Source organism: Neopelma chrysocephalum, unplaced genomic scaffold (assembly GCF_003984885.1).
Source record: "Neopelma chrysocephalum unplaced genomic scaffold, ASM398488v2 Primary Assembly neopelma1_22, whole genome shotgun sequence".
NCBI classification, from domain to species: Eukaryota; Metazoa; Chordata; class Aves; order Passeriformes; family Pipridae; genus Neopelma; species Neopelma chrysocephalum.
Genome location: NW_020897689.1, coordinates 9,716,017 through 9,738,608, shown reverse-complemented (window position 1 = coordinate 9,738,608; position 22,592 = coordinate 9,716,017). Strand labels below are relative to the sequence as shown.

Here is a 22,592-nt window from a genome sequence, read left to right as displayed (position 1 = left end):
TCAACCTGTCATCATCAATTTAATGAATTACAAATCAAAGCACATTCACAGCTCATGACATAATTCAGATACTTTGCCATCTCTTACCAGGACTACCCAAATCCAGATGTTCAGGAAACTTTTGCCCAGACTCCACCAAAGTCCCAGGACAATCCTGAAGGAGAGCCATATTTCTTGTTTTTCTTCCAGAGATAGATTTCCCTGCACTGCACTGCTTTCCAACAGCAGAAGCAATCCTTCCAGGATCCAGAACAGATACAGCCAGGGCAGGATTATTTTTCTGGGCAGACTAGGGTAAAACTACCCCAAAGACAACAACAAAAACTGGTGGACCAGACCATTTTCCTATGTCACACCAAAACACTTTCTTCTATATAAAAGGGGGCACATGCTAAAAGAACAAAACTCTTCCTTATTATTGTAAAAAGAAATCTGTAAACTGCAACTTTTAACTTATATTTTCTGAGAAGTTGGTTTAATTACTGTAGGCAAAGTTTTCATATGGCTCCTGCAGCATCTAAGGGAGATGTCCATAAGCAACACTCCCACCAAACAAGGGTCTCCTATTGGCAGATAAAAGCCGAAATTTCAGTGCATGAAACAGCATGAATAAGCTTCTCTAACAATAACTTTGTTTTGAAAGCATTAAAAATTAGTGGAAATACAGAGCACAGGTTTTCTATACTTTCTCCCACCCCAGGGATTAAAGCAAAGAAATCAGCATCTGCCACAGCACTGTGTACGTGTCTACAAAACTGATCACAGACGGCAGATATAATCGGAGGCTTATTTTGCACTCTCAATGCTGCTTTTAATCTAAGGCGTTGCACTTTTGGGTTAACATAAAGCTTTAATACTGGACGTCTACATCCTGTTCTCTCAACCAGAAGTGAGGAAGTAGCTTCTGGCCAAATAAGGACACCTTCCAGGCCCTGCAGAACACAACATGGCTTTTATTACTATGACAAAACTACAAGGAGTTTGGTCTAATTTAATTCAATGCTCTGTTTTCTGAGTTACAGCAGCAATGATTCTTTAAAGGCAAAAAGTAATTTTTGCCAAAAGTGCAGCAAAAACATAGGCCTCTGGAGATATTCTTGCTGGCTACCAGTCACCCAAATTCAAAAGCAGCTGTCACAGACTTTGGTGGCCTCTAGTGGCTGCTTTTCCCACATCCCAAACTCATCACATGATTTGGCTCCTAAGACTGCATCTGCTCCACCTCCCATCTGTGTTTGCTGGATCCCTCCAAAAGTGGCAGTAGAATGAAATTATGATACTGAGAGGTGCAGCAGGGGAAAGATAAGGTAGCAGTTGCTACAATCATCCAAGATGCCACTTACTTGTCAATATCTACCTGTCCTTACCACCTACAGTAGATTTAGTCACCTGGCAAGTACACACGGTGGCAAGATAGCTCTGATTCTTGAAATTATATTTTTTCCATTGATTTTCTAACAAAATTCTTTTTAAGCTGCAGTTTAAGCTATGATATCTAACAATGAAGTCAAGAACAAGATGTGTGTTCATGAAAGACTAACCTTCACTTAACATTTTCATTCAATTAGTTTGAGGATTTACAAGTTATAAATGCAGGTTTTTAAGGGTTACTTAGGTAGTTCAACAGTTCTTCAAAAGCACCAGCCTGATGTATGCTGAGCAGAACTGAATACAGAGCTCATGGGATCTGTAGTCAGCCCCTCCACCATGTATCAAATCAAACCCCTAGGAAAGTAACATTCATGGTAAAAGTTTCCAAAAAACAGCCTAACTTTTCCTAAGTTGGGTGCAGTCCTCAGGTCCCACCATGTTGTCGAGATCACCAACAGAGCAGTGTGGAGGCTCAGCTTCAGACTGGATAAAATTTTACTCTTTCTGTATCAGTGAGGCTGAAATCTATGAAGGCTTTAAAAGTTGTTTAGCTGAAGAGCGTGGAGACACTAGAATAGCAAGCTCCCAGGCCACACCAGACACTGCCCAGCACAGCTCTTGATGTTCTCCAAGTTCATGGTTACATTCTCAAGCTGGAAAGTGCTACTCAGAGGATACAAAATGCTGCACAAGCATTACAGCTAACAAACCTCACCTTCTCAAGAGGGAGGGCCAATGTGGTTTCTCAAGTTGACAGGTGAGACACTCAATCCTGAACTTCTGATAATTTTGTGCAAACTCCAGCTCCAGCCCGAGTTACATGCCATTCCTCTTCAGCCTAAGCAGATCTCACTGGTTTAAGTGAATATCCCCAAATAAAACACTGTATTTGTCTTTGACCAGTATCTCGCTGATGCTGCTGGACTGTAAGCAAGGCCAGATGCAATTTACATGCTTCCATTTTTGTAACAGACTATTCAAGCACAGTTTTAATTTGATACTCTTTATTATGATATCCAGGAAAACAATAACAAGGTGATTGCTTATTACAGCTTCCACAGACTGGGGCTCCAGACCTTATTGTCCTGGGTACACACACGCACGCACACACACACAAGACAACCCTTGCCACATGAACTTACAGTCAAAATAAACCAAACAAATATAATGATTAATCAAGAAACAAAAAGGAGAAATTACCCGCGTGAGAACACGAGTTAAGTTTTGGCTTGGTTTCTAGTCTGGAGTTCAAGAGTCAAAATTCCTACCCTGTTACAGTATTCTTATTACCATGGGCTGAATTTTTATCTGTTGATTACAGTGCAAAATGTAATCTTCAACACTTATAACCAATATATGGAGACACAAAGCTCAAGTTCTAGACCATAATTTGTCAAGTGCTATACAGCAAAACTACAGTCTAGAGATACAGAGACCTTAAGTGTCCAGTTTCTTAAATGAGAAAGGCAGTAAGAGTGAACTGCAATATGCAAAGGAAAAACATACAGGAATATCAATTTCTGCTAAACCAGTCAAGACTAATGTATTTTTTTTCAACTCAGTATATCAAATTGCTTAACACTCTTGTGTGTGGAATGAAGAAGTAACAACTGTGTTGTGCTGCATGACAATGCCTGATCTTTAATATTAACCACAATAAATACAGACAAAGAATGAATACTGAAAGACTATTGAATTATAAAGCTACACTCTAGCTGCTCTGATTCTGCAAAAAGTTTCAAACACAAAAAGAAGAAAAAGGAGTTGTTATTTCTGGCACTCATATCACATATTTGCCATCCTTGAGCAGGATAAAACTAAAGTATTTGCAGAAACCTAAAATAAAAGTGACAGGACACATAGAGATCAAACGTATTGGATTTAAAGCTAGGCTGTTTTTTTTTTTTTAAACCAGAAATAGGAGTTGTTGCCTTTTGAATTGACAACATCAAAAGAACAGTCTACTGCTGCTGGAGCCCAGCACTCCTCACCCATCGCTCACCAAAGGGAATTGACAGTGGCAGATGCTAAAAGCAGTTCCATTTCATCTACAATGGCACTTGCTCTGTGGATGTGAGCTACATCCAATATAAGTTGTATTGCAATGTATTCATCCTAAAGAGTTTCAGTTCCCATTAAGGGGGTTCTGATGACACCCAATATGTTGATGTGCTTATTTCTTGCACGTCTGATCCAGCAACAGTCCAGCCCTGCTCCTGTTTTAATTCTGAAGAGCACACAAAATTCCTTAATGTGTAGAGATCTAGGCTTATCAGACCCAAAACTGAGTAGTTCAGGGAACAGTGTGAGGAGGGGATACTCATTAAACATCCAGCACAACAACCTACGGTATATAAAACAACCCCACCAACAAACCAACAAGCATGGGCTAATCCAGTGCTCTAAAGATAATCCACAGCTAACAACAAAAGAAATTCAAATATGATGAACAGATGATAACTGACACCAGTCCTTTGAAGTCTCATTCCTTTTAAAGGATCTTCCAAATATTCCCCAAGCCTTCATTTTGTAGGACATTCTTATACTCTGCACCAGAAGTAGCCTAAATATTTGCACAACAAGATGACTATTACTACAGGCTGTGGGCATTAAACCACAGCCCCCCCTCCCCGGAACGCAGTATCTCTGTGCACAGGCTCTCACCAGCCTGCAAACGTTACAAGTAGCACGACTGTCTCTACTTTGTGTTCAAGTCCCTTCAATACTGAGATTTTCCTGAGAGAACAATTAGGACAGCAATGACCAACACTGCATAGGAAGCCTATTCAAGCTGCCAGTCTCCATCATTTACAACACAGGCCCAAAGGGCTGAGTCACAAATGGAACCAAACCCAAGTATGACCTAGGAATCAGCTGGTGAACTTCCTGAAAACAAAATAAGAGAAACCAAACAACCCTCCTCTCCATGTACCAAGACAGGTATATCATACAATTCTTGCAAAACTCTCTGGAAGATTTACTTCAATACATAAGACTTTATGCGGAAAAAAAATCCCTCACCAAAAAAGCTGTAGTTTCCTGGCTGTTAAGGAAAGTAGTTTTATTTGTTTGATCCAGGACAATCTACATTTTCAAAATTCCAGTTTGTACATAACCAGTATAATTTTGCACTGCTTGGAAACCCTGTTGACAGTTAAAAGGTATCTCAGTACAGTAAAGCACAATGACTATTTCCCCTTCCCCCACAATATCCAACAAAAATCCATTAATACTTAGTGGATTTGGCATGTAGGAGCTACCAGAGACCAATCTCCCTTCTGGTAATGATGACTGGAAGCCTTTCAAGATCTTCCAACTCACACTGTAACCTAGTGAGATATTTAAGCAACATGTCAATAGAAGGGGTAGCTGCCTTAGAACCTGATTTATCTTTTCCCTGCATCTTTTCTTCTTGCTTATACGTAACTACTCGTGAGCCTCTGGGATTACTATCAGACAACTAATCCAATGGAAAAAAATCCCAAGCAACCACCTGCACCAGCTCCCTGATCTGGCTCACCATGCAACCAGAAAGGCTTGTGCTAGCCAAGGCAAGGGACAGAACCCCAATTTTGGCAGCAATCTCCATTACTTTCAGCTTAGCATGACCATGAAAATGCTCCCTTTCCTTTAATATCAAGTTTTGCCACCGACAAAATTACCTCAGGTGCAATTACTCAGAAATCTTCAAAGAACAAAAGGACTGCAAATGTGTATTGCCCGTTTTTACAGAAGTCAATTACTTGTACCGGAGTAGTGCACTGCTCATTACAATCCTGGCTAATATAACTCCATAAACACAACTAAAATTTTCAAAGAAAGAAAGTATTTAGGAAAAATATCAAATGCTTACAGATAACTGATTTTCTATATGCATTATCCCAACATACTTAATTTGCCATCAGCATAATCTAACGTTAGCAGAAATAGCCTATGCATTTTCTCTGCTTAGCAAATTCCTTCATAATTCCTAATTTTGGACATAGGATCACCAGAAAAGCAGTATTTCCAAAGAGTATTTCCACATTCATCAGTAATTCACATAGGAGAAATCAGTCTTTGCAACTAGTCAAAGTGTCCAGATGAAAACTAAAATTATTTTCAGCTGGTCTGAGCTCCTTGTTTGTACTTTGAAGTTCAATATAATCACTTTAAAAGTAAAATAATAGTTTTGATAGTAGATTCTGGCACAGAAACCAAACACACATTTAGGGGGCAAAAAAGGCTATAAATCATCTGTTGTTAAATCTTGAAAAGTTCTGATAAGACAGGGCAAAAGGAAGGGGCTTTAAGACAAAAAACAAACCCAAAAAACCCTAACCACTGTATGTATAATTATTCAATTAAAATCCATCTATATGGAAAATCTTTCTCTTCACGGGACTTGTCAACTGACCAGGATAAATTACTGCAGCCTAGGCAAAAATTATTTTATTAGACATAGGAATAAAATGATGAACTCTTCAGCCATTTCCATTTCTATTTTTCCTGACTCCATAATTAAGAAAACATGATTAGACTTCCATCTTACTGAATCCCAGATTACAAGCAAAGAGCAAAAAATGCAATAACATTTAAAAACCAGTTTTAAGCAATTAAAAAGAAATTATCCAGCCAGACAATAATCTTATGCTAAAACAAGTAATATCAAACTGGAAACATAAGTCTCAAAATCTTCTAAGTTCATGAGTGTTTCCATTCCAAGGTAGAAAATTCTAAATCACTGCTTTTGCCTCAAACATAATAATTAGGTATTTTTAGTTATGATACAAAAGATAGAAGATACTGGCTTCCAATACTCTATCCAAATTCTAGAACAACTGTTATTATTCTATATTACTTGGCAGACAGCGACAACTCCTATAAGGCAAGGATGAAGATTAAGCCATTGTGGAAACAGAAGTGCTTTTGTTAAAAGTCCTAAGGCCAAGAATTTCTGTCCATAAGGCCAAAAGGAGACAAAAAGCAATGTCAGTATTAACAGTCAAGAATATATTCCTTCAAAGTTTTTGGAAATTAACCTGAAGTTTGCATTTCAAGACTACTGTGAACGAGGTTTACAAGAAACAGTCTGCCTTAGGGAAACAACTATTACAACTCTCCTATAAGTATTAAAGATCTCAAGAAGTACCTTAGATGTTCCCTTCATAATTTGTTCCTCCACCTGTTATGATTCTGAGAGCCCCAGTACAACTGGATATCACAACCAAACTGATTTAGAGTCAAAGTACCAGACTAGACACTTAAAATTTCCCCCCCCGGCTTAAGGTACAAGTTGAGAGCAAGGCACACAGAATTTGTGAAGGTCTTTCTAGAAACATCAGACTTGAAATGTGATTTTCAGCAGCAGGTATATAATATATACAATTCTCTCAAAATTTCTGATTTCCAATTTTCCAGTTTCATGTCAGTTTCATGGCAGATTTCCAGAATCAGAGAGATTCACAGTTCCACCACTTCAAATCAAGGCATGGCATAGCTACTTCTACTGAAGCAGACTGGGCATATTACAGGGCATGCTGCCCTAGAATTCTCAAGCCAAGCAAGTATAAGTCTGCCAAGTCCATTTCAGGAGGTGTGAACCAAATACGTGGGAATCGCGACTGTAATTAGCAGAAACATATAATAATAATTTATACTGCAATAACTCTAAATAGCACTAAACAACTGAAGAATGGATAGTTACTTATAGAGAATATTTTGTACTGGAAACGTTTATTCTGAATAGTAAGCAATTGAACTGTAGAAGATACAGAATGCAGATTTATTACTCTGTTGGGTATAAACTCAATTATAATAACAGTTTTTAATTAAAATTATTTTATTTATCAGCTTGATTGCTCATAATTATCCTCAATCAATAAGCAGTTCAATACTTTGGTTAACTTGATAGACTAATTTAGCAACTTCTTCTTAAGACTGAAATAAATCTCTCACTCGTTCTCAAGTGCAATGGGTTGAATTATATCCATTACAAAAGCGCACAGAGGAAACATTATCTGCATATTAAACTGGAAAACTAACTGGACAAAGCTTCACATTGAATACAATTTTAAAAGATAATGGAAGAATTCTTAAATTGAGATTTTTCCAGTTGTAGCAAAGGGCACAATAAATCAGTTTTAAGAAGTTGTAGCTTCTAAATATTTTTTCATAAAAACATATATAGGAGAAATCAAACTATTTCCTAACAGAGGTGAAACAAAGCAAAGCAGTTAGAATAAAGGAATGTTTCTCATAACTTGATCCATTTATTTAATTCCCTCTTCATGGAGCATTAATTGCCTCCCAAAACAAACACAACACATTGTAAGAACTTCCACCCTCTAAAATCGGCCAGACAAGTTTTTAAAGAAGGTCCAATGCACACTAATTCTCCAAGATACGTACACTTTAAAAGCACACACAGAAGTGAACAGTGCTACTCAAATCAACTCTTCCTATGATCATACACGTTCCCTTCTAATTTTCAAGTGCTAAAAGCTATATCTCAGAAAGGTTTTTTGTTCCTTGTAAGAGATTTCTAACCAACAAACAATAAGACTCTGCAACATTTCTGATTATTTCAGTTCTGTTTTAATGATATGGGGCAATTCTAAGAGCAGACATTGTGCAGCTAGTAACTACAAAATAAAGAGGTCTATTGGTGTGGTCTTGGAATCCCAATTTGAAATGTAAATTTGAGTCAAGGTAATTAACTGAAAAGCCAGAGTATCTGAAAACGCATACTAAGTTTTTACTTCAATTTTGTAATACTTCTTGAGGAACTTGGAAAAAGTGAAGTTGGTAGAACATCATATATCACCAAGATTACAAAAACTGGAGGGAAATAATACATTGCAACAGTGATCCTCATTAAGTAAGTTATTTCATCACAGTAAATGTTTAAAAAAGCGTCAATGTTTTTTAAAAAGTGTTGAATCCTCCCCTCAAGTATTTGAAGAGAGATAAACCTTTTTCCTTAGTCAAAATGGCTTTTTAAAAAAAGTTTCTCAAAACAACATCAATAATCAAAAAACATGAATTGTATTTTCCTTAATCCATAATATCTCTAGTGCTGAAGAGCCATCCATGTAAAAAGCAGATTCTTTGGGGACATTAGTCAATTAACTTAATAAACCCCAGTTTTACGAGGATTTATCCTTCCTGCTGCGAGGTGAGTCTGCTCCATTTGAGGTCACTGTTCCATTAATTCCGTTTTCTACAAAACAAAAAAACGTTTTTCAAATACAATGAGATGTTTCATATTTTTTTACATTTTTCTAGGTCCTATACAAACAGTCTTTTAACTTATTTTCTGACTTATCTTCTTCATTAAACCTCATAATTATCATCAGAATGCAACAGTATAACACAGTTTTTAGAAAGTGCAAAATTTAAAGTTTACTACAATAAATTCCACTTTGCTGATGTGGTCAGACACTGAAATATGTGCATTATATAGACCTAGACTGAAAAATCAAGACCAGTTACAATATTTTAGAAGATATTCTGTGAAAAAGTAAAACACGACCTGTAGATGACATGTTCTGTGAAATTTTGGAGACACACAGTATATACACAATTCCCTTGTATAGGTCTTAATTACTTGTCCCACCTATTTCATATTATAAATTTTTGCTAAAATTACACTCCTTCATTTACAAGTATTTCATATATATAGGAAAGCCTTTATCTACAGATGCACATACAATTTTTAAAGCATATACTTTAAAAGATGGACAGAAGGAAAACACTAGTTCAGATTTGCAATGAGTATGTGTACATGGAAAGAGTACTTGAAATAGGTGAAACACAAAGAAGTGTTTTAAACAGTTCAATTACATATATTACTCTTTCAAAAACACAGTTTTGCTGCATCCTGTGCAGGTGTTCTGAACAGATAACATTACAGGAACACTCAAAACAGAAGAATATGAAAGAACAAAGTCCTTTTCTTTCTATTTAAAATAAACAAAAAAATTCTTCAGTCTCAAGACAGGTATAGCTCAATTATTTTGTGAATTAAACCACAACTCCAATTAACTGACTTTTTCACTGTTCGTTTACCACTTGCAAGTGTCCACTGAAGTTGAATGAAAATCAGCAAATTCACCAAATTATATCAATGAAATAGATTAGGAGATTTTAAAAAGGTACTACCTTTTTGACTCACTGATGAAAACACTATTAAAGTTTATATTTTAAAATTATTTGACATAAAAGACTTCAATTAAAATAAAGAAACAACATAGTGAGTATGCAATGAACACGGAGCTCTGGTTAAATAGGACACTTCTGATTAAATGGGACATTTTCACATAGGAAACTACCTTCACTCAATTATTAAAAAAATCCCCCTGTATTTTCTGATGAAAACAAAAAATCCCAACACCATACAAAAGCCAAGTTGTGATAATTACAAATCATCTAAAGGGAGTGCAGCAATAATCTAAAGCACATCATTTTAATAAAAAAGAAACTTGGGGGAAATAAAAAAAATTACATATCATTCACCACAAATCTCCGTTCTTGATGCAAATGGTCTTCACACACACTATGTTTAATATATCAAAAAGTGGAACAGGTTGGTAATACATGATTGGGAGCAAAGGATCATGTTGAAAAAAGCTTTTTAAACAACTTCAGCAGTTTCAAAAAATCCAGAAGTTATTCCAGCTAGCAATTAAGTACACAGAAGCTTAACTGATGGTACAACAGAAATACTGAAGTATGGGGAAACTTTATTTTTAAAACAGGACGTAATTTTTCTTGGAGGAAAGAGCATTCAGTTCATCTTTCACGTCCTTTCCATAAAAAGAGTGTGACATAATCAAAAAGTGAAACCTGGAGTCATCAGTACATTTCCAAATGCTTCAACACAGGTCTAGACTAGTAAGTAGTTATTACCTCCCCTTAAACAACTATCAAATTCTATTTTTTGTAAAAAGAGTCCAACACAAGACTGAGTGGATCATCAAACCATTTCTTTCCCCTAAAACCTCAGAATTTTGTGGCAATAAACAACAAGCTTCAAATTAATTGCAAAAAAATTTTACAAATAATTATTTATGAGAACAGATCTATAATTGTGTCTGTTCCCTTTTTTAAGTGAACAAAACATAAGCATGACATATATTTTGTTCAAGAACTGAAATTAAAGATAATAAAAATATCATGTTACAAACAGTAATTCCTTCATTTGGGCAATTGGAAAATCCAAACAATATATAGTGTGTTTTTTTAAATCAACTCTCCCCACAGTAATATTCACTAATACTGCTTCTGTAACGGAGTCCTCTCACTTGCAAGGTAAATATAAAATGCTGCTTTAGCAACTCTATTAAAAAAGGCTCTGCACATCCTAAGGTTGTTTTTGAGAAGTCAAGGCAACAGAAAAACTGAAACTACAAACCTCTTTCTTTTTTGGAGGTCTTTCCTTTAGCTGATACAAACTTCTTTTTCACTGACTGAGGCTGGGAAGAAGAATGCTCTCTCCATCTCCGAAGCTGGAAATTAATGAACTTCCACATCATAAATGCTTGAGTCATGCAGATAGAGGCCAGCACGCTGATTCTAGAAACAAAACACAAGTGAAGTTTTATCAGTAAGTTTGTCACACAGAGTGATTCTTTCTAGATAACACAAATTTTTAGAAGTTCAGTTTTGTTCAGATTATTTTTTTTTTTTGGCAACTTCCACCCCTTCCTCCTAGTAACATCCATTTGCTAAGCCATGCAAGTGTTTGATCCCACAGGGCAACTGGGCTTAAGCACAGATGATCAAAACTGGATATACAGTGATAGTGAAGTCTTTGCCCATCAAAACCAGGAAGTACGAGGTTTCTTTCCTGCTGTCTTTTTCAGAATTACTCTCAAGGTATCAGCAACAGCTGAAAATGGTTTAAGAGTGTCTTGCCATTCTGAGTATCAGTTCTGCAGGGTAATGCTTACATTGCCAATGTTTCAATAACTTCCTTTTCTAGATTTAATTCATAAGAAGGCCAGGTGGTTGGCAGAACATTCTGCATCATGTTGCAACAACAGGAGCCATAACAATGACAGAGAAAGAGGCACAAATCTTCAACCAGGGCCAAGGATGCTCTGGGCATACCACCTTGACCTCTATAGATAAACTCACTGCAATTATATCTAGAATTCAATTTACTAAATCTCAAACATTTAAAATTAGTGTTTATAATTGAATATTCCTTTTAATTCTGGGTGTCTTTTGACAAAGAAGAGTAACCAGTTACAGATTTCTCAGCTGTAGACTGTAAACAATTCATTTCACTGTGGTTTAAAAGTTTCTTACATAAGCTATTCCCATTGATCCCATCGGTTGCATGAAAATACTCAATCATTCAGAATTACTGGCATTAATACCATACCATATACCATTTATATTGTGTATCTAACATAGGTTTACAGTACGTGCTTAAGAACTGTTCCAGGTTTACTATACCTAACAGCCAGGATATTAAAGTTTCCAGTACTGAAATTCAGCTGCTGATCTTCTGCTCTTGCTAGTCCAAAGCCAAAAGTGAGGACCGAGAGAATCAAGGTGAGAAGTCTTCCCAAAACAAACAGAACTGCCCATAGTGAAAATCTAGAAATAAAACCACCACAAATGCTAAATGAATTTTCCATTCAAAACACATGCACTAACAAGGCAAATGTTTACCCTTCACCATGCAAATTTGTTTGGAATATAAGAACTTACCTAAATTCATTCGCACCTATTCCACGAGTCTTGCATTATGTTCTGAAAACTAATTTCAACTCAATGAAAAGTGCTTTCCAGTACTATTAGAACATAAGCATGTTATTAAGTCCTACAGCACTGGCTGTAGGATACTGAACCTATCCTGTTCCTTTCTCTACAAAACTTAAAAAAAAAAATTTAGTACATATTGTGAGATTTTATTTCATTTTTATACTGCTACTAACATTTACTTAAATAAGCTAAAACAAGGTTAGAAAAACAGTTGTTTAAAAGATATAAGTACTACCACTATTCTGGAGAACTGTGGTCTCTAAGAAAAACTGTTTGAACTTCCTCGTAATTTTGGTTTCTGGTTAGTCAAATGCAAAAGGCTTTAAGATAGAAATTATATGAATTAAAAGATAAAGACTACTTACCCTTTCTGGTATTTTTCATCACTGAAGTAGAAAAGACGCGATATGTGGAAAAGAAATTCAACGAAGTAATGCAATACCAGAAGAACAAGTCCAAGATGGGTCAGACTATCAAAACAAACAAAACAAACATTCAGACATTTTGTTAGATGTTTAAGAAAGGGAATGAAGCCAGAAAAAGTTTACAATTGACTTACTTCAGGAGATAGGCTCCAGCAATATGAAAGAGGTAAAGTCCAATGTAGACAATCTGGCGAAAGATATCTTCCTATTAGGAAGAAAAAAACAACCATGACTTATTCACAATGTTATACAGTATGGTACAATGTTATCTATTATTACTATTCCCTAGTCTTGGAAATTCTTCTTTGTTTATCAACTACCTTAACATGGCCTGGTCTGGCCTGGCACTGAATTACTCAGCCTGGGTCATCTAATTCTACACATAACTTATTGCTTACTTAGCAATAATATTCAGAATCTTACACATATGCTACTGTGAGAAAATGCATCAAACACAAAAAAGATGCTTTTTAAAAGCACCCAGTTTTATTTGTTATGACTCCCATGAATTTGTACAAGCTATTACAATACTTATTTTGTATACATATAACTGTATCATCAGCTCCTACAGTTCCATGTTTGCTGCTTATCAGATTGTCAGATTGCTACAGAAATAAAACAGCCTACAAACCAAGATGAAAAGTTTTCCTAGTCTTGGCATTGATTTTAAAAATTCAAGAACATTCAAAATTCTGACACACTGTTGCTGGCAAATACAGAGAATATAGTTATTAACTAGTCATGCTAAACCTCATGGTCACACTTCAATTCAGGTTTTAGCCAGCCCTATTAAATTGAACACTTCATGGAGACAAAATAATAAAGAGACACACAGCACATGGAAAGCAGATTGTGCCATCTGTGAAGAGAAGAATCACTAAAGTATGCCAGATCACAATAAAAATCTGTTTTGAAGCAGTATGCAGAGTACATTCAAGTTGTGCTTAAGAAACTCCTACTTTTTGGAAAAAATCCATAAAGTTCAAAGATCTTCAGCTTTATCTGGTATACATGCAAATAAAAAAGGCCTAACATTTTAATCTTGTAATATCTATAGTATGTTATTCAATACTCAATCTCAAATCCAACAAACATCTAGAATCAAACACTTGTGACAACAGCAAACACCACGCACAAAGCACCATACAGACAAAGGGCAAGAAAAGAGATGAACAAAGACCTACTCCAAATTATCTGAAAGAAAACAAAAAAATACTTCTTTGAGAGAAATTAGGGAATAGTCAGTACAAATAGTTAGTTTCTCCAAGTACTAACAGGAGGAGCCTTTTACACTAACTTCAGAACTGAGGTAATATTTCAACAGCCTATGCTGCCTGCTTAGACAAACTGGTAGACTGAAGGTCTACTGGAATAATGCAACTGGAGACATACATGCCTATACAGAGGAAACGGAGTTAAGAAGTTCTTCCCTTGTCTGTGTCAGCAGTAAAGACAACTAGACCTGAGTAAATGCAGCCAGTTCCTTCAAGAAACGGAATAAGGCAAGGAAGCCAAGATGGCAGAGGTTAAGCCATGGTGAAAGAAATATCAACTGTGAACTTGCTAAAACAAATAAACTATCACTCTTTAAACTTAATGCAAAAGTCAGAGGCCAAAATTTCAAGTACTGACCCGAAACACTATTATTCAACATACAGCACTTAGGCCACTTGTGACAGTTTTCTTGAACTTATGTTAAAAAAAAATCTCCAGACTTGGCTATGAAGTTACATTTGAGAGGTACCATTAGCACAATATGGGAACATGAGCTGCAGGTCATCTGCAAAACAGTGTTTATACTGTATCAGACCAGCATAAAAACAATGCATCTCATTACTATTTTACTAAGCCTCTTCTAGGCTCCTAAGCAAAGACCTATGCTTACATAACACCTATGTTTCATTTTCTTGAATAAACTCTGGCAGCAGAGATACAGCCTAGTCACAGAGCAACAACAGTTACAGAATCGTTTGGGCTTGAAGAGCCATTTGTACATCATCTAGTCCAACCTTTCTACCGTGGGCAGGGACTTCTATCACTAGATCAGGTTGCTCAAAGCCCCATCTAACCTGACCTTGAACACTTCAAATGAAGGGGAACCTACAGCTTCTCTAGGCAATCTGTTCCAGTGTCTCACCATCTTCATAGTTAAGAATTTCTTTGTATCTATTCTAAAACCACCCTTTTTCAGATTAAAATCATTGCCCCTTGTCTTCTCACTAAAGGCCCTGATAAAAAGTCTCTTTGCATATTTCTTATAAGGCCAGTTCAAACAGTGTGAGGCCACAATAAGTTCTCCCTGGAGCCTTCTCTTCTCAAGGCTGAACAACCCCAACTCTTTCACCCTATCTTCACAGGGGGGTTGCTCCAGTCCTCTGTTCATCTTTGTGGCTCTTCTCTGGGCCTGCTCAAACAGATTCATACCTTTCCTGTGCTGGGGACCCCAGAGCAGGACACAGTACTCCAAGTGGGGTTTCACCAGAGTGGAGTAGAGGGGCAGATCAACCAGCTGGTCACCACTTTTTATGCAGCCCAGGTTACAACTGGCTTTCTGGGATGCAAGGGTACATTGCTAGCTCATGTCCAATTTCTCATCCCCAGTACCCCCAAGCGTTCTGCAGGGCTGTTCTCAATCCATTCATCCCCAGCCTTTATTGATGTTCGGGATTCCCATAATCCAGGTGCAGGACCTTACACTTGGCCTTGTAGAACTTCATGAGGTTCACATGGATCCAGTCCAAGCCTGTCAGGATACTCTAGATGGCACCTCTTTCCTCAAGCAAATCAACTGCAACACTCTGCCTGGTGGCTCTGCAAACTTGCTGAGGGTGCACTTGACCCCTTTGTCTGATGAAATGTCAAACAGCACTGGTTCCAGTACGGATCCTTGAAGAAAATCGCTTGTTACTAGTTTCCACTTGGACATTGACTCACTGACTGTAACTCCCTGGAAGCAGCCATCCAGCCAGCTCCTTATCCATCTAACAGTCCATCCATCAAATCCATCTCTTTCCAATTTAGAAATAAGAATGCTGTGGGGGACCCTATGAAAAGCCTTAACAGAAGTTCAGGTAGATGACATCAGCAGCTCTTCCCTCATCCGCTGATGCAGTCACTCCACCATAGAAAGCCCCTAAGTTAGTCAAGTACGATTTGCCTTTGGTGAAGCCATGTTGAAGAGGTTAAAACAGGAAAGTTTAAGCAGAAAAATGTATATGCAAAATGATCTTGAGCAAAAACATGCGAAGAGCCTACTTAAATTGGTCAGGAAGGCAAGAAGTGTGCTACAAAAAATCTGATGTGAATTCAGTGTTATGAGAAACCAAACACAGAAAACCCTCAGGGAAAAAATGCTGCTGTTAAAAACTGAGAACTGAAAAAACTATCAATACATAACTAACCAGAACTTCTGCAGAGGATAGTGGTACCTAAATCAAATCACAGACTTTAATATCACTTTGATTTATAAAATTATTCACAGCTTATATTCTACACCTATATCATGATTCATTAACTAGTTGTGATTTCAATGAGACTATTCAGACCACCAATTATGAGAAACAAAAAAAAAAGTTTGAAAAGAAAATCTCACATTCATTTCCTCAAGGGAAAATTCTTTCAGTAGATGGGAAACACTAGTAATTTTTATTTACACAACAGATATACAGCAATTTTACTGCAATTAGAAATACTGAAATAACTAAAATAAAAAAGACCCCTTTCTCACATGGACATTTGAGCACCCCACATTCCATCAAGAAAAGCAGGTAACACAAATTAGAATAGGGTAGGAAATCTAGGGTAACACACTACTCTGGAAGTTCAAAAGAAATTAACTACTCCACTGTTTGAGCTGTTTGCTCGGCAGTTCCTTCCATTTACATTTTGAACTTACTTTTTTAGTTTTCTGGAAGTACAATTCTGGAAAAGCATGAAACCAATATGCCAACTGTAAGATGTAGAAAAACTTCATTTGAAACCTGTGCAATACAGTAAGAATTGAACCACATTACTTATTATGAATAAAATTAAAACATTTCAGAAGCCTTCTAGTGAACACATTTTATCACTGTCTCTTAAAGAAAGAAAACATACAGATCCTTCCTGCCAGCCAACTTTAAACTAAGATTTTAAAAACCAAAATCATTAATATAAAGCTTGCAAAAACTTAATTCTTTAAGTAACAGCCTACAGAAAGAGAACTTTGTATGCTACAATTGTCAAAGAATCAAGAGGCCACATAAATACGACCAAAAATGCATTAGTGACTAATATAGTTTTACAAACTACTTATTCCACACAAATTGTACGTGACACAAGTTAAGTTTAAAACATCCCCTCCTCTCGCCCAGCAATCCTCTAAGGAAGAGGCCTTACGGAATCAGAGTGTGCGGATAGTCCCTCCACAGAGAGGTTGGATCTGATATATAGTTCTCCTAAAAAGGAAAAAAAACAAACAAAACCTCCCAATAAACTCTCAGAGATATTACTTTCTAGTCAGAAATAATGACTGGACATACACGTATGCATTTATGTATATGCACGTGTGTACATACAAACACATGTGTACACATCTACATACACAAGTAAAAGCTGCAGATCTAATTTTTTTTTAAACCCAAGAAATCACAAATAAGCAGAACAAAACCCACCCAAAAAACAACTCCCCAAAACAAAAGACAGTAGTACTGGCTTAGGAAAATAAAAAACAACCAATCAAATCACGTGTTTGTTCCACATAGAATGAGATGGAAGTTATTTCAGCATCTCTACAGCCATAAGTCTTCTCATGTAAACTGCTGACAGGCTTTGAGTTTAACTAGTAGAAGGAAAGTTTTTCCAGGAGTTATTATATTAAGGGAAAAGAAAGAAGATACTCTCTCCCTTCGCATTCAGCCACTAGCTTTAACCTGAAAGGACACATTGACTTGAGACTACAGCAGTTGGCCCATATATCCATTTCCTAGGCTCCAAAATGCTACATATAGTGCTTTTTAAACATTTATTTTATGTTAATAAGCCAACACAAAAAAACTACAGAGAATTAAGTACCATAATAGTTAAATGGTTTTACCTTACTCTGTTCACAGTAAATCAACTCAAGATTGAACAACAGCAACACTACTGGACTTAATACTCGGTTATGACTACAAGCTACACAGAATTCTTAAACTTGTCCCCACTTCAAAATTAAAACCAGATAAAAACAGAAAAATAAGCCAAAACCATATTTATCACCAGTTTAAGTGAAGTTTTTGAAATCTCATAATACAAACAGAAGAGGAGGCATACTTACAGAGACAAGAATACTCGTTCCCCAAACACAGGAGAAAAGGTAGAATGCACTAAGTTGCCCAGACTCATTGAACTTGCTATGCTTTGTTTTTGAAAAGTGCATTTTCCTGTTAATTTTCTGAAATGAAAATCCATTGTTATTTATATGCTGCAGTACTTAACATTTACCTGGTAACTGTATTAGAACATCTAAAAGTTTTAATGCATGTTTTTACAGTTAAAAGTTTTAATGCAGAAGATTACTTTTAAGTTAATAGTCTTAAGGTCTAATTAAAACCTGACTATTTTCTTGATGAAAGGAATTAATATTTTGTACTTACATCCAGTACATACTCCTGAATTATAGCGTGTATGATTATTGCTACAAGCATGTAAAAGAAAATCGTAGCCAAGTCTTTGATGCCATAGTGATAGAGAGAGATTGTTTCTGCAGATTGTTCTTCTAAAAGGCAAACAGAACGAACTGTTAGGCATCAATACAGTTTAATGGCTAATAAGTTTGTTTCTCAGAGTGAAACATTTCACAGAAGTTACCTTGTAGTCAGCTGAACAAATAAAAGTCAAATTAAACTGCCACCATAAACTAGGTCACTAGATTGTTTATAGTTTTCTCCATCACATCACAAACTTGTTTTGACTCTGGAAAGAGGTACTATAAAACAAAAAACTTAAGTGCACTTAGGAAGCTTACCCAAACGCATTGAAAGCGGACAATAAAAATATGTTAAGCTATCATCCCACTTTGACTATTAAAGACTGTCACTTGCAAAGCCAAAGTAAGAATCTGTGTGAACTTATCTACCAGTCAGATAGTGTTTTAGCATTAATGATGAATATATTAGAACAGAAACATTGTCTCTAACCTAATTAATTAAAATGGAGTTTTAATAAAAATAGAGTGAAATCCTTGAAAGCTGCTTACTAGCTATTCAAATTGACAAATTCACCTACTGTCAGTCTAGAAAGCATGGCATACTAATAATGTCTGAATATACAGTCTCATAACTAACATCCTGCAAGATACATACCTGTGGCAGGAATGGTAACATTATACTGAAGTGTAACAAAAATGACAGCTGCTTTTGCTGTAATCTGAAAGAGGAAAAAAACAAATTCTCATGGAAGTAAGCTACATTAAACGGAAGACATATGCCAATACTTTTACCACCCTTGCCCAGCACATTTGTCCCCTCCCAAAAATGTTATCATGTTATCACACCACTTCACCTGACTTTTCAAAGGCAGCACACATTGCCTGGTCTCTATAGGTTTGTTTACAGAATACCAAACCTCCTGAATGAAATATCCTTGAAAATGCCACTTACAAATAGTCTTTCCTACAACATTTAAATGAAAACGTGCTACAATGCTTTCCTCAGTCCATATTGTATTATTACATTAACAGAATGTACAATATCATGGAACCCCTAGACCATGATGCATTCAGCAATTACCGACAATAAACTTTATTTAAAACTACTTTTTTTTATTTGACAAAATTTGAAAGTCAATTATCATATTCATAAAACTGTGAGTGATCTGAAAAATGTGGACAGGGAAGGAAAAAAAGCATAAAGAACAGAAAACCATTTCAGGCCAGTGGCATACCAACTCAATACAATTAGCATTCTTTTGACCTTGGGGATCCTTTGGCAAGTTGCGTAAAACAAAAGAGATTAAATTTAGCAGTAGTGGTACTACTGCTTTATGACTGGCTGTAAGAAAAAGCAGAATGAATAAAAGCAATTTGGAGGGAGGATGTTTGTCCTAATGGCTTTTTTCTGGGGGTGGAGATATTCTAAAAACCCTAGTAAATAAGCAGGAGTACAAGTTCTTATTTGTCAATAAGCATAAACCTATTTTTAACTCTAATGCATCTTAGTTGAATTCCAACATGAATCAACATGTCTTAACAGAAGGAAAAATAACTGTGCTTTACAACAATATTTGTGATCTGATAGTTTTTCATTGCTGTAAAATCCTAACGTCCTTGTGGCATTCATAGGGCTGATGAAAAAAACAAGCTCTTTTATGAATCCTGGAAGGATACATTGAGTATGTGAAAATAATTATTAGGTTACTACCAGCATTAATTATCATTCACGGGAAACAAAATTAAGTTTTAAAAGCAGCTCTTTGTCAACAAGCCCTAGATTTTCTATGAAATGCTGAATACATGGCAGATTGTTCAGTCCACGTAACTTCAGGGTATCCAAATAGTTTGCCTAAATTAGTGAGATCACCTCGGGCTTGCTATCCATCAAGGGAGCCCTCAGAGGACAATTCAAAACACTAGTCAATTCTGAACTGCCCTTTGAAGCTCTGTCAGCTACTCTCAGTACTAATTCAATTGCACAAGTCAGGCAGTATAAACACCTTACCATACCAACATCAAGCAGAGCAGGTGATTTCCAAGACCTATATCAAAGCATTAAAAAAATTGCTACAATCTTCTCAGCCACATCACATCTGTACCAACAAAGATATATGGCCTTTCTACACCAGGGTAGAAAAAACATGGGTTAAAAAAACTGGAAACAAAAGAATTCAGAACACATCCAATCCCTCCCAAAACTTCCAACCCTATCAATAATACTGTTAATACAGTAACTCTGAAGTAGGCCTAAAAGGTAAATGTTTAGGTCCACCTCTTTAATGTCATTCCCCAGAAAACCACCATACTGGTGGTGTCTTGGTGATTTCTAATAGCAAACTCAAATGTAACACCTTTGTTGGTCTGTCCTGTTTTTACTTTTTGTGTATATATATATATGTATACACATATACATAGGTATATATGTATCTAGTTTTCCTAACTCCACTGAGCAGTACCAATGGCTGGATAAAACTATTCTGAAAACCACCCATATAACAAAAAGGTCCACAGCCCTAAACAAATATCTAAAATAAACCCCAAATATATGTCTAAACAAATGTCTAAAATACCAAAAAGCCAGAAACATTTAGCCAATGAAGTGTCTTACTCTGATGATCAGTGATCTTAGTCTCAATGATCTCAGTCTCAGTGACCCCAGATCACTGACAACATTTTGGCAGTCACACAGGTAAGTCACCTTTTCAGTTCTCTCAGAAGGTAACCGAGAAGAGCCAAAAAGGCACGTTTTAAAACATCTGCATTCAACATGGGTGCCCAGAGAGCGCCTGGCCTGAGCAGGGCCGGCCCTCAGGCCGAAGGGAGGGCTCCCCTCTGCCGCTGCCAAACCTCGGCCCACTTCCGAGGCGGGAGGTGGCAGCGGGGGGTGACCAGCGCCATCCGAGCGGCGCCTCGAACCGCCTGGAGCGCCGGGATGCTCCGCGGGCAGTGCGGGGGCGCGGGCAGGGGGACCCGAGCGCTGCTGTAAGGACACGTCACCGCTGCCTTCCCTTCCCGCCGCGCCGCCCGACGGGAGCCGTAGTGCCGGCGGGGCCCGGCGGGGCCGCCACACAAAGAGAGGGGGATCGGCTGTGGCGGCCGGGCCTCGCCCCCCGCCCCCTCCTCGCCGTGCCGCGCACTCCTCCTCCCTCTCCCGTCTGCCACGTAACCCCGCCGCCCGCAGGAACTCCCCGCCGCCGCCAAGGGACGCAGCGCGCCCACCCGCTGCCCGGCCCCGCACGGCCTCCCTCCCTCCCTCCCAGGGCGGCGGGGGGAAGCGGGACTCGGGTCCTGGCGGCAGCCGCAGGCTGCGCTTCTCCGAGCCGAGCCGGGGAAGAGGGCGTTCCTCCGGCGGAGCGAGGATGCACCGCAGGGAGGGCGCCCGCGCTGGCGGTCGGGCCGTGCGGCGGGGCGGCAGTCGGCTCCTTTCCCGCGTACACCGTGGGGCGGAGGGCAGGTGCGCCGGGAGGCTGTGGCGCTGGCCCTCGCTGCATCGGAACTCCTGCGCCCTCCCGCTCACTCCCTCCCCCCCCTCTAGCACCGAGAGCCCCCGGCGGAGCAGGGGGAAGCGGGACGAGGACCCCGGGCGGGGGCGTTGGCGCCGCCTCACCTCGAACATGAGCCCCAGCAGGAAGATCATGGCCATGCAGGACACGATGTCCGCATGGTTCTGCACGATGAACTCGTGGCTCAGCACTGGCGGGTTCTTGTTGCTCTTCTTGCGGATCGCCATGGCGGGCCGGGAGCTGGGCGCCGGCGCCGCCGCCTCCCCGCTGCCAGCACAGCTCCGCTCGCCGCGGCCAGGAAGAGGGGGAGGGGGAGGAGGCGACCGCGCAGCCGGGGAATGGCACGGCCGCCGCTCCGCTTCCCCCTCCCGCAGCGCCCCTGCCGGCCGGCGGCGCCTCCGCCCGCGCTCCGCCCGCCCGGGGGCGGCAGTTCGAACCCACCAACCCGGGAGCGGCCCCGGGACGCGGCGTGGCCGGGACTCGTCAGCAGAGCTGTGCCGTGCTGTGCCACCTGGGCAGCGGTGCTGCGTCCTTGGCAGCGCGGCCGGATGCTCGCTGGCCGTAGCCCGAAGCCCTCGCTGGGCACTGGCCCAGCTTCTCTCCCGCCGGGGCAGCGGCGACATAAAATGACTGGGGATCCCGCCGGGCTCGCGACCTAACAGAGCGGGCTGGCCCCGCTTCGGGCTGTGCCACGGAGTCGGGTCGGACTCCACTCCTTCCCGGCACCCCCGCCATCCAGGTTCACTTTTTTTTTTTTTCACTCTCACCTTCCCCGAGGCTAAGCTTGGTGGTCACTAGACCCCCGCCAGCTGTAAGATGGGCTCCTGGAGGGTGCAAGGAGGACGCCCGCCGGGCTCGTTCTGGGCA

General features: G+C 39.0%; 1 protein-coding gene across 1 annotated transcript; it reads right to left on the bottom strand.

The window, feature by feature from the left end:
• Window positions 1-2,929: 2,929 nt before the first annotated feature.
• Window positions 2,930-22,122, bottom strand: TRAM1 (translocation associated membrane protein 1). Its single transcript, XM_027697079.1, has 11 exons — window positions 21,830-22,122; window positions 18,875-18,938; window positions 18,167-18,288; window positions 17,848-17,964; window positions 16,929-16,987; window positions 16,447-16,531; window positions 12,686-12,756; window positions 12,492-12,596; window positions 11,815-11,958; window positions 10,766-10,926; window positions 2,930-8,572 (listed from the first exon to the last, which is right to left on the bottom strand). The coding sequence occupies exons 1-11, from the start codon at window positions 21,950-21,952 to the stop codon at window positions 8,499-8,501; spliced, it is 1,125 nt and encodes a 374-aa protein (XP_027552880.1). The 5' UTR covers window positions 21,953-22,122; the 3' UTR covers window positions 2,930-8,498.
• Window positions 22,123-22,592: the final 470 nt, after the last annotated feature.

What these genes read in the sequence shown, in the direction of transcription:
- TRAM1 (XM_027697079.1), bottom strand. Translation starts at nt 21,952, where the DNA reads ATGGCGATCCGCAAGAAGAGCAACAAGAACCCGCCAGTGCTGAGCCAC. An exon ending in TATCCGCACACTCTGATTCC is followed by an intron (nt 16,532 to 16,928) that starts GTAAGGCCTCTT and finishes TGTATTGCACAG; the next exon opens with GTTTCAAATGAAGTTTTTCT. An exon ending in TTTAATATCCTGGCTGTTAG is followed by an intron (nt 10,927 to 11,814) that starts GTATAGTAAACC and finishes TTTTGTTTCTAG; the next exon opens with AATCAGCGTGCTGGCCTCTA.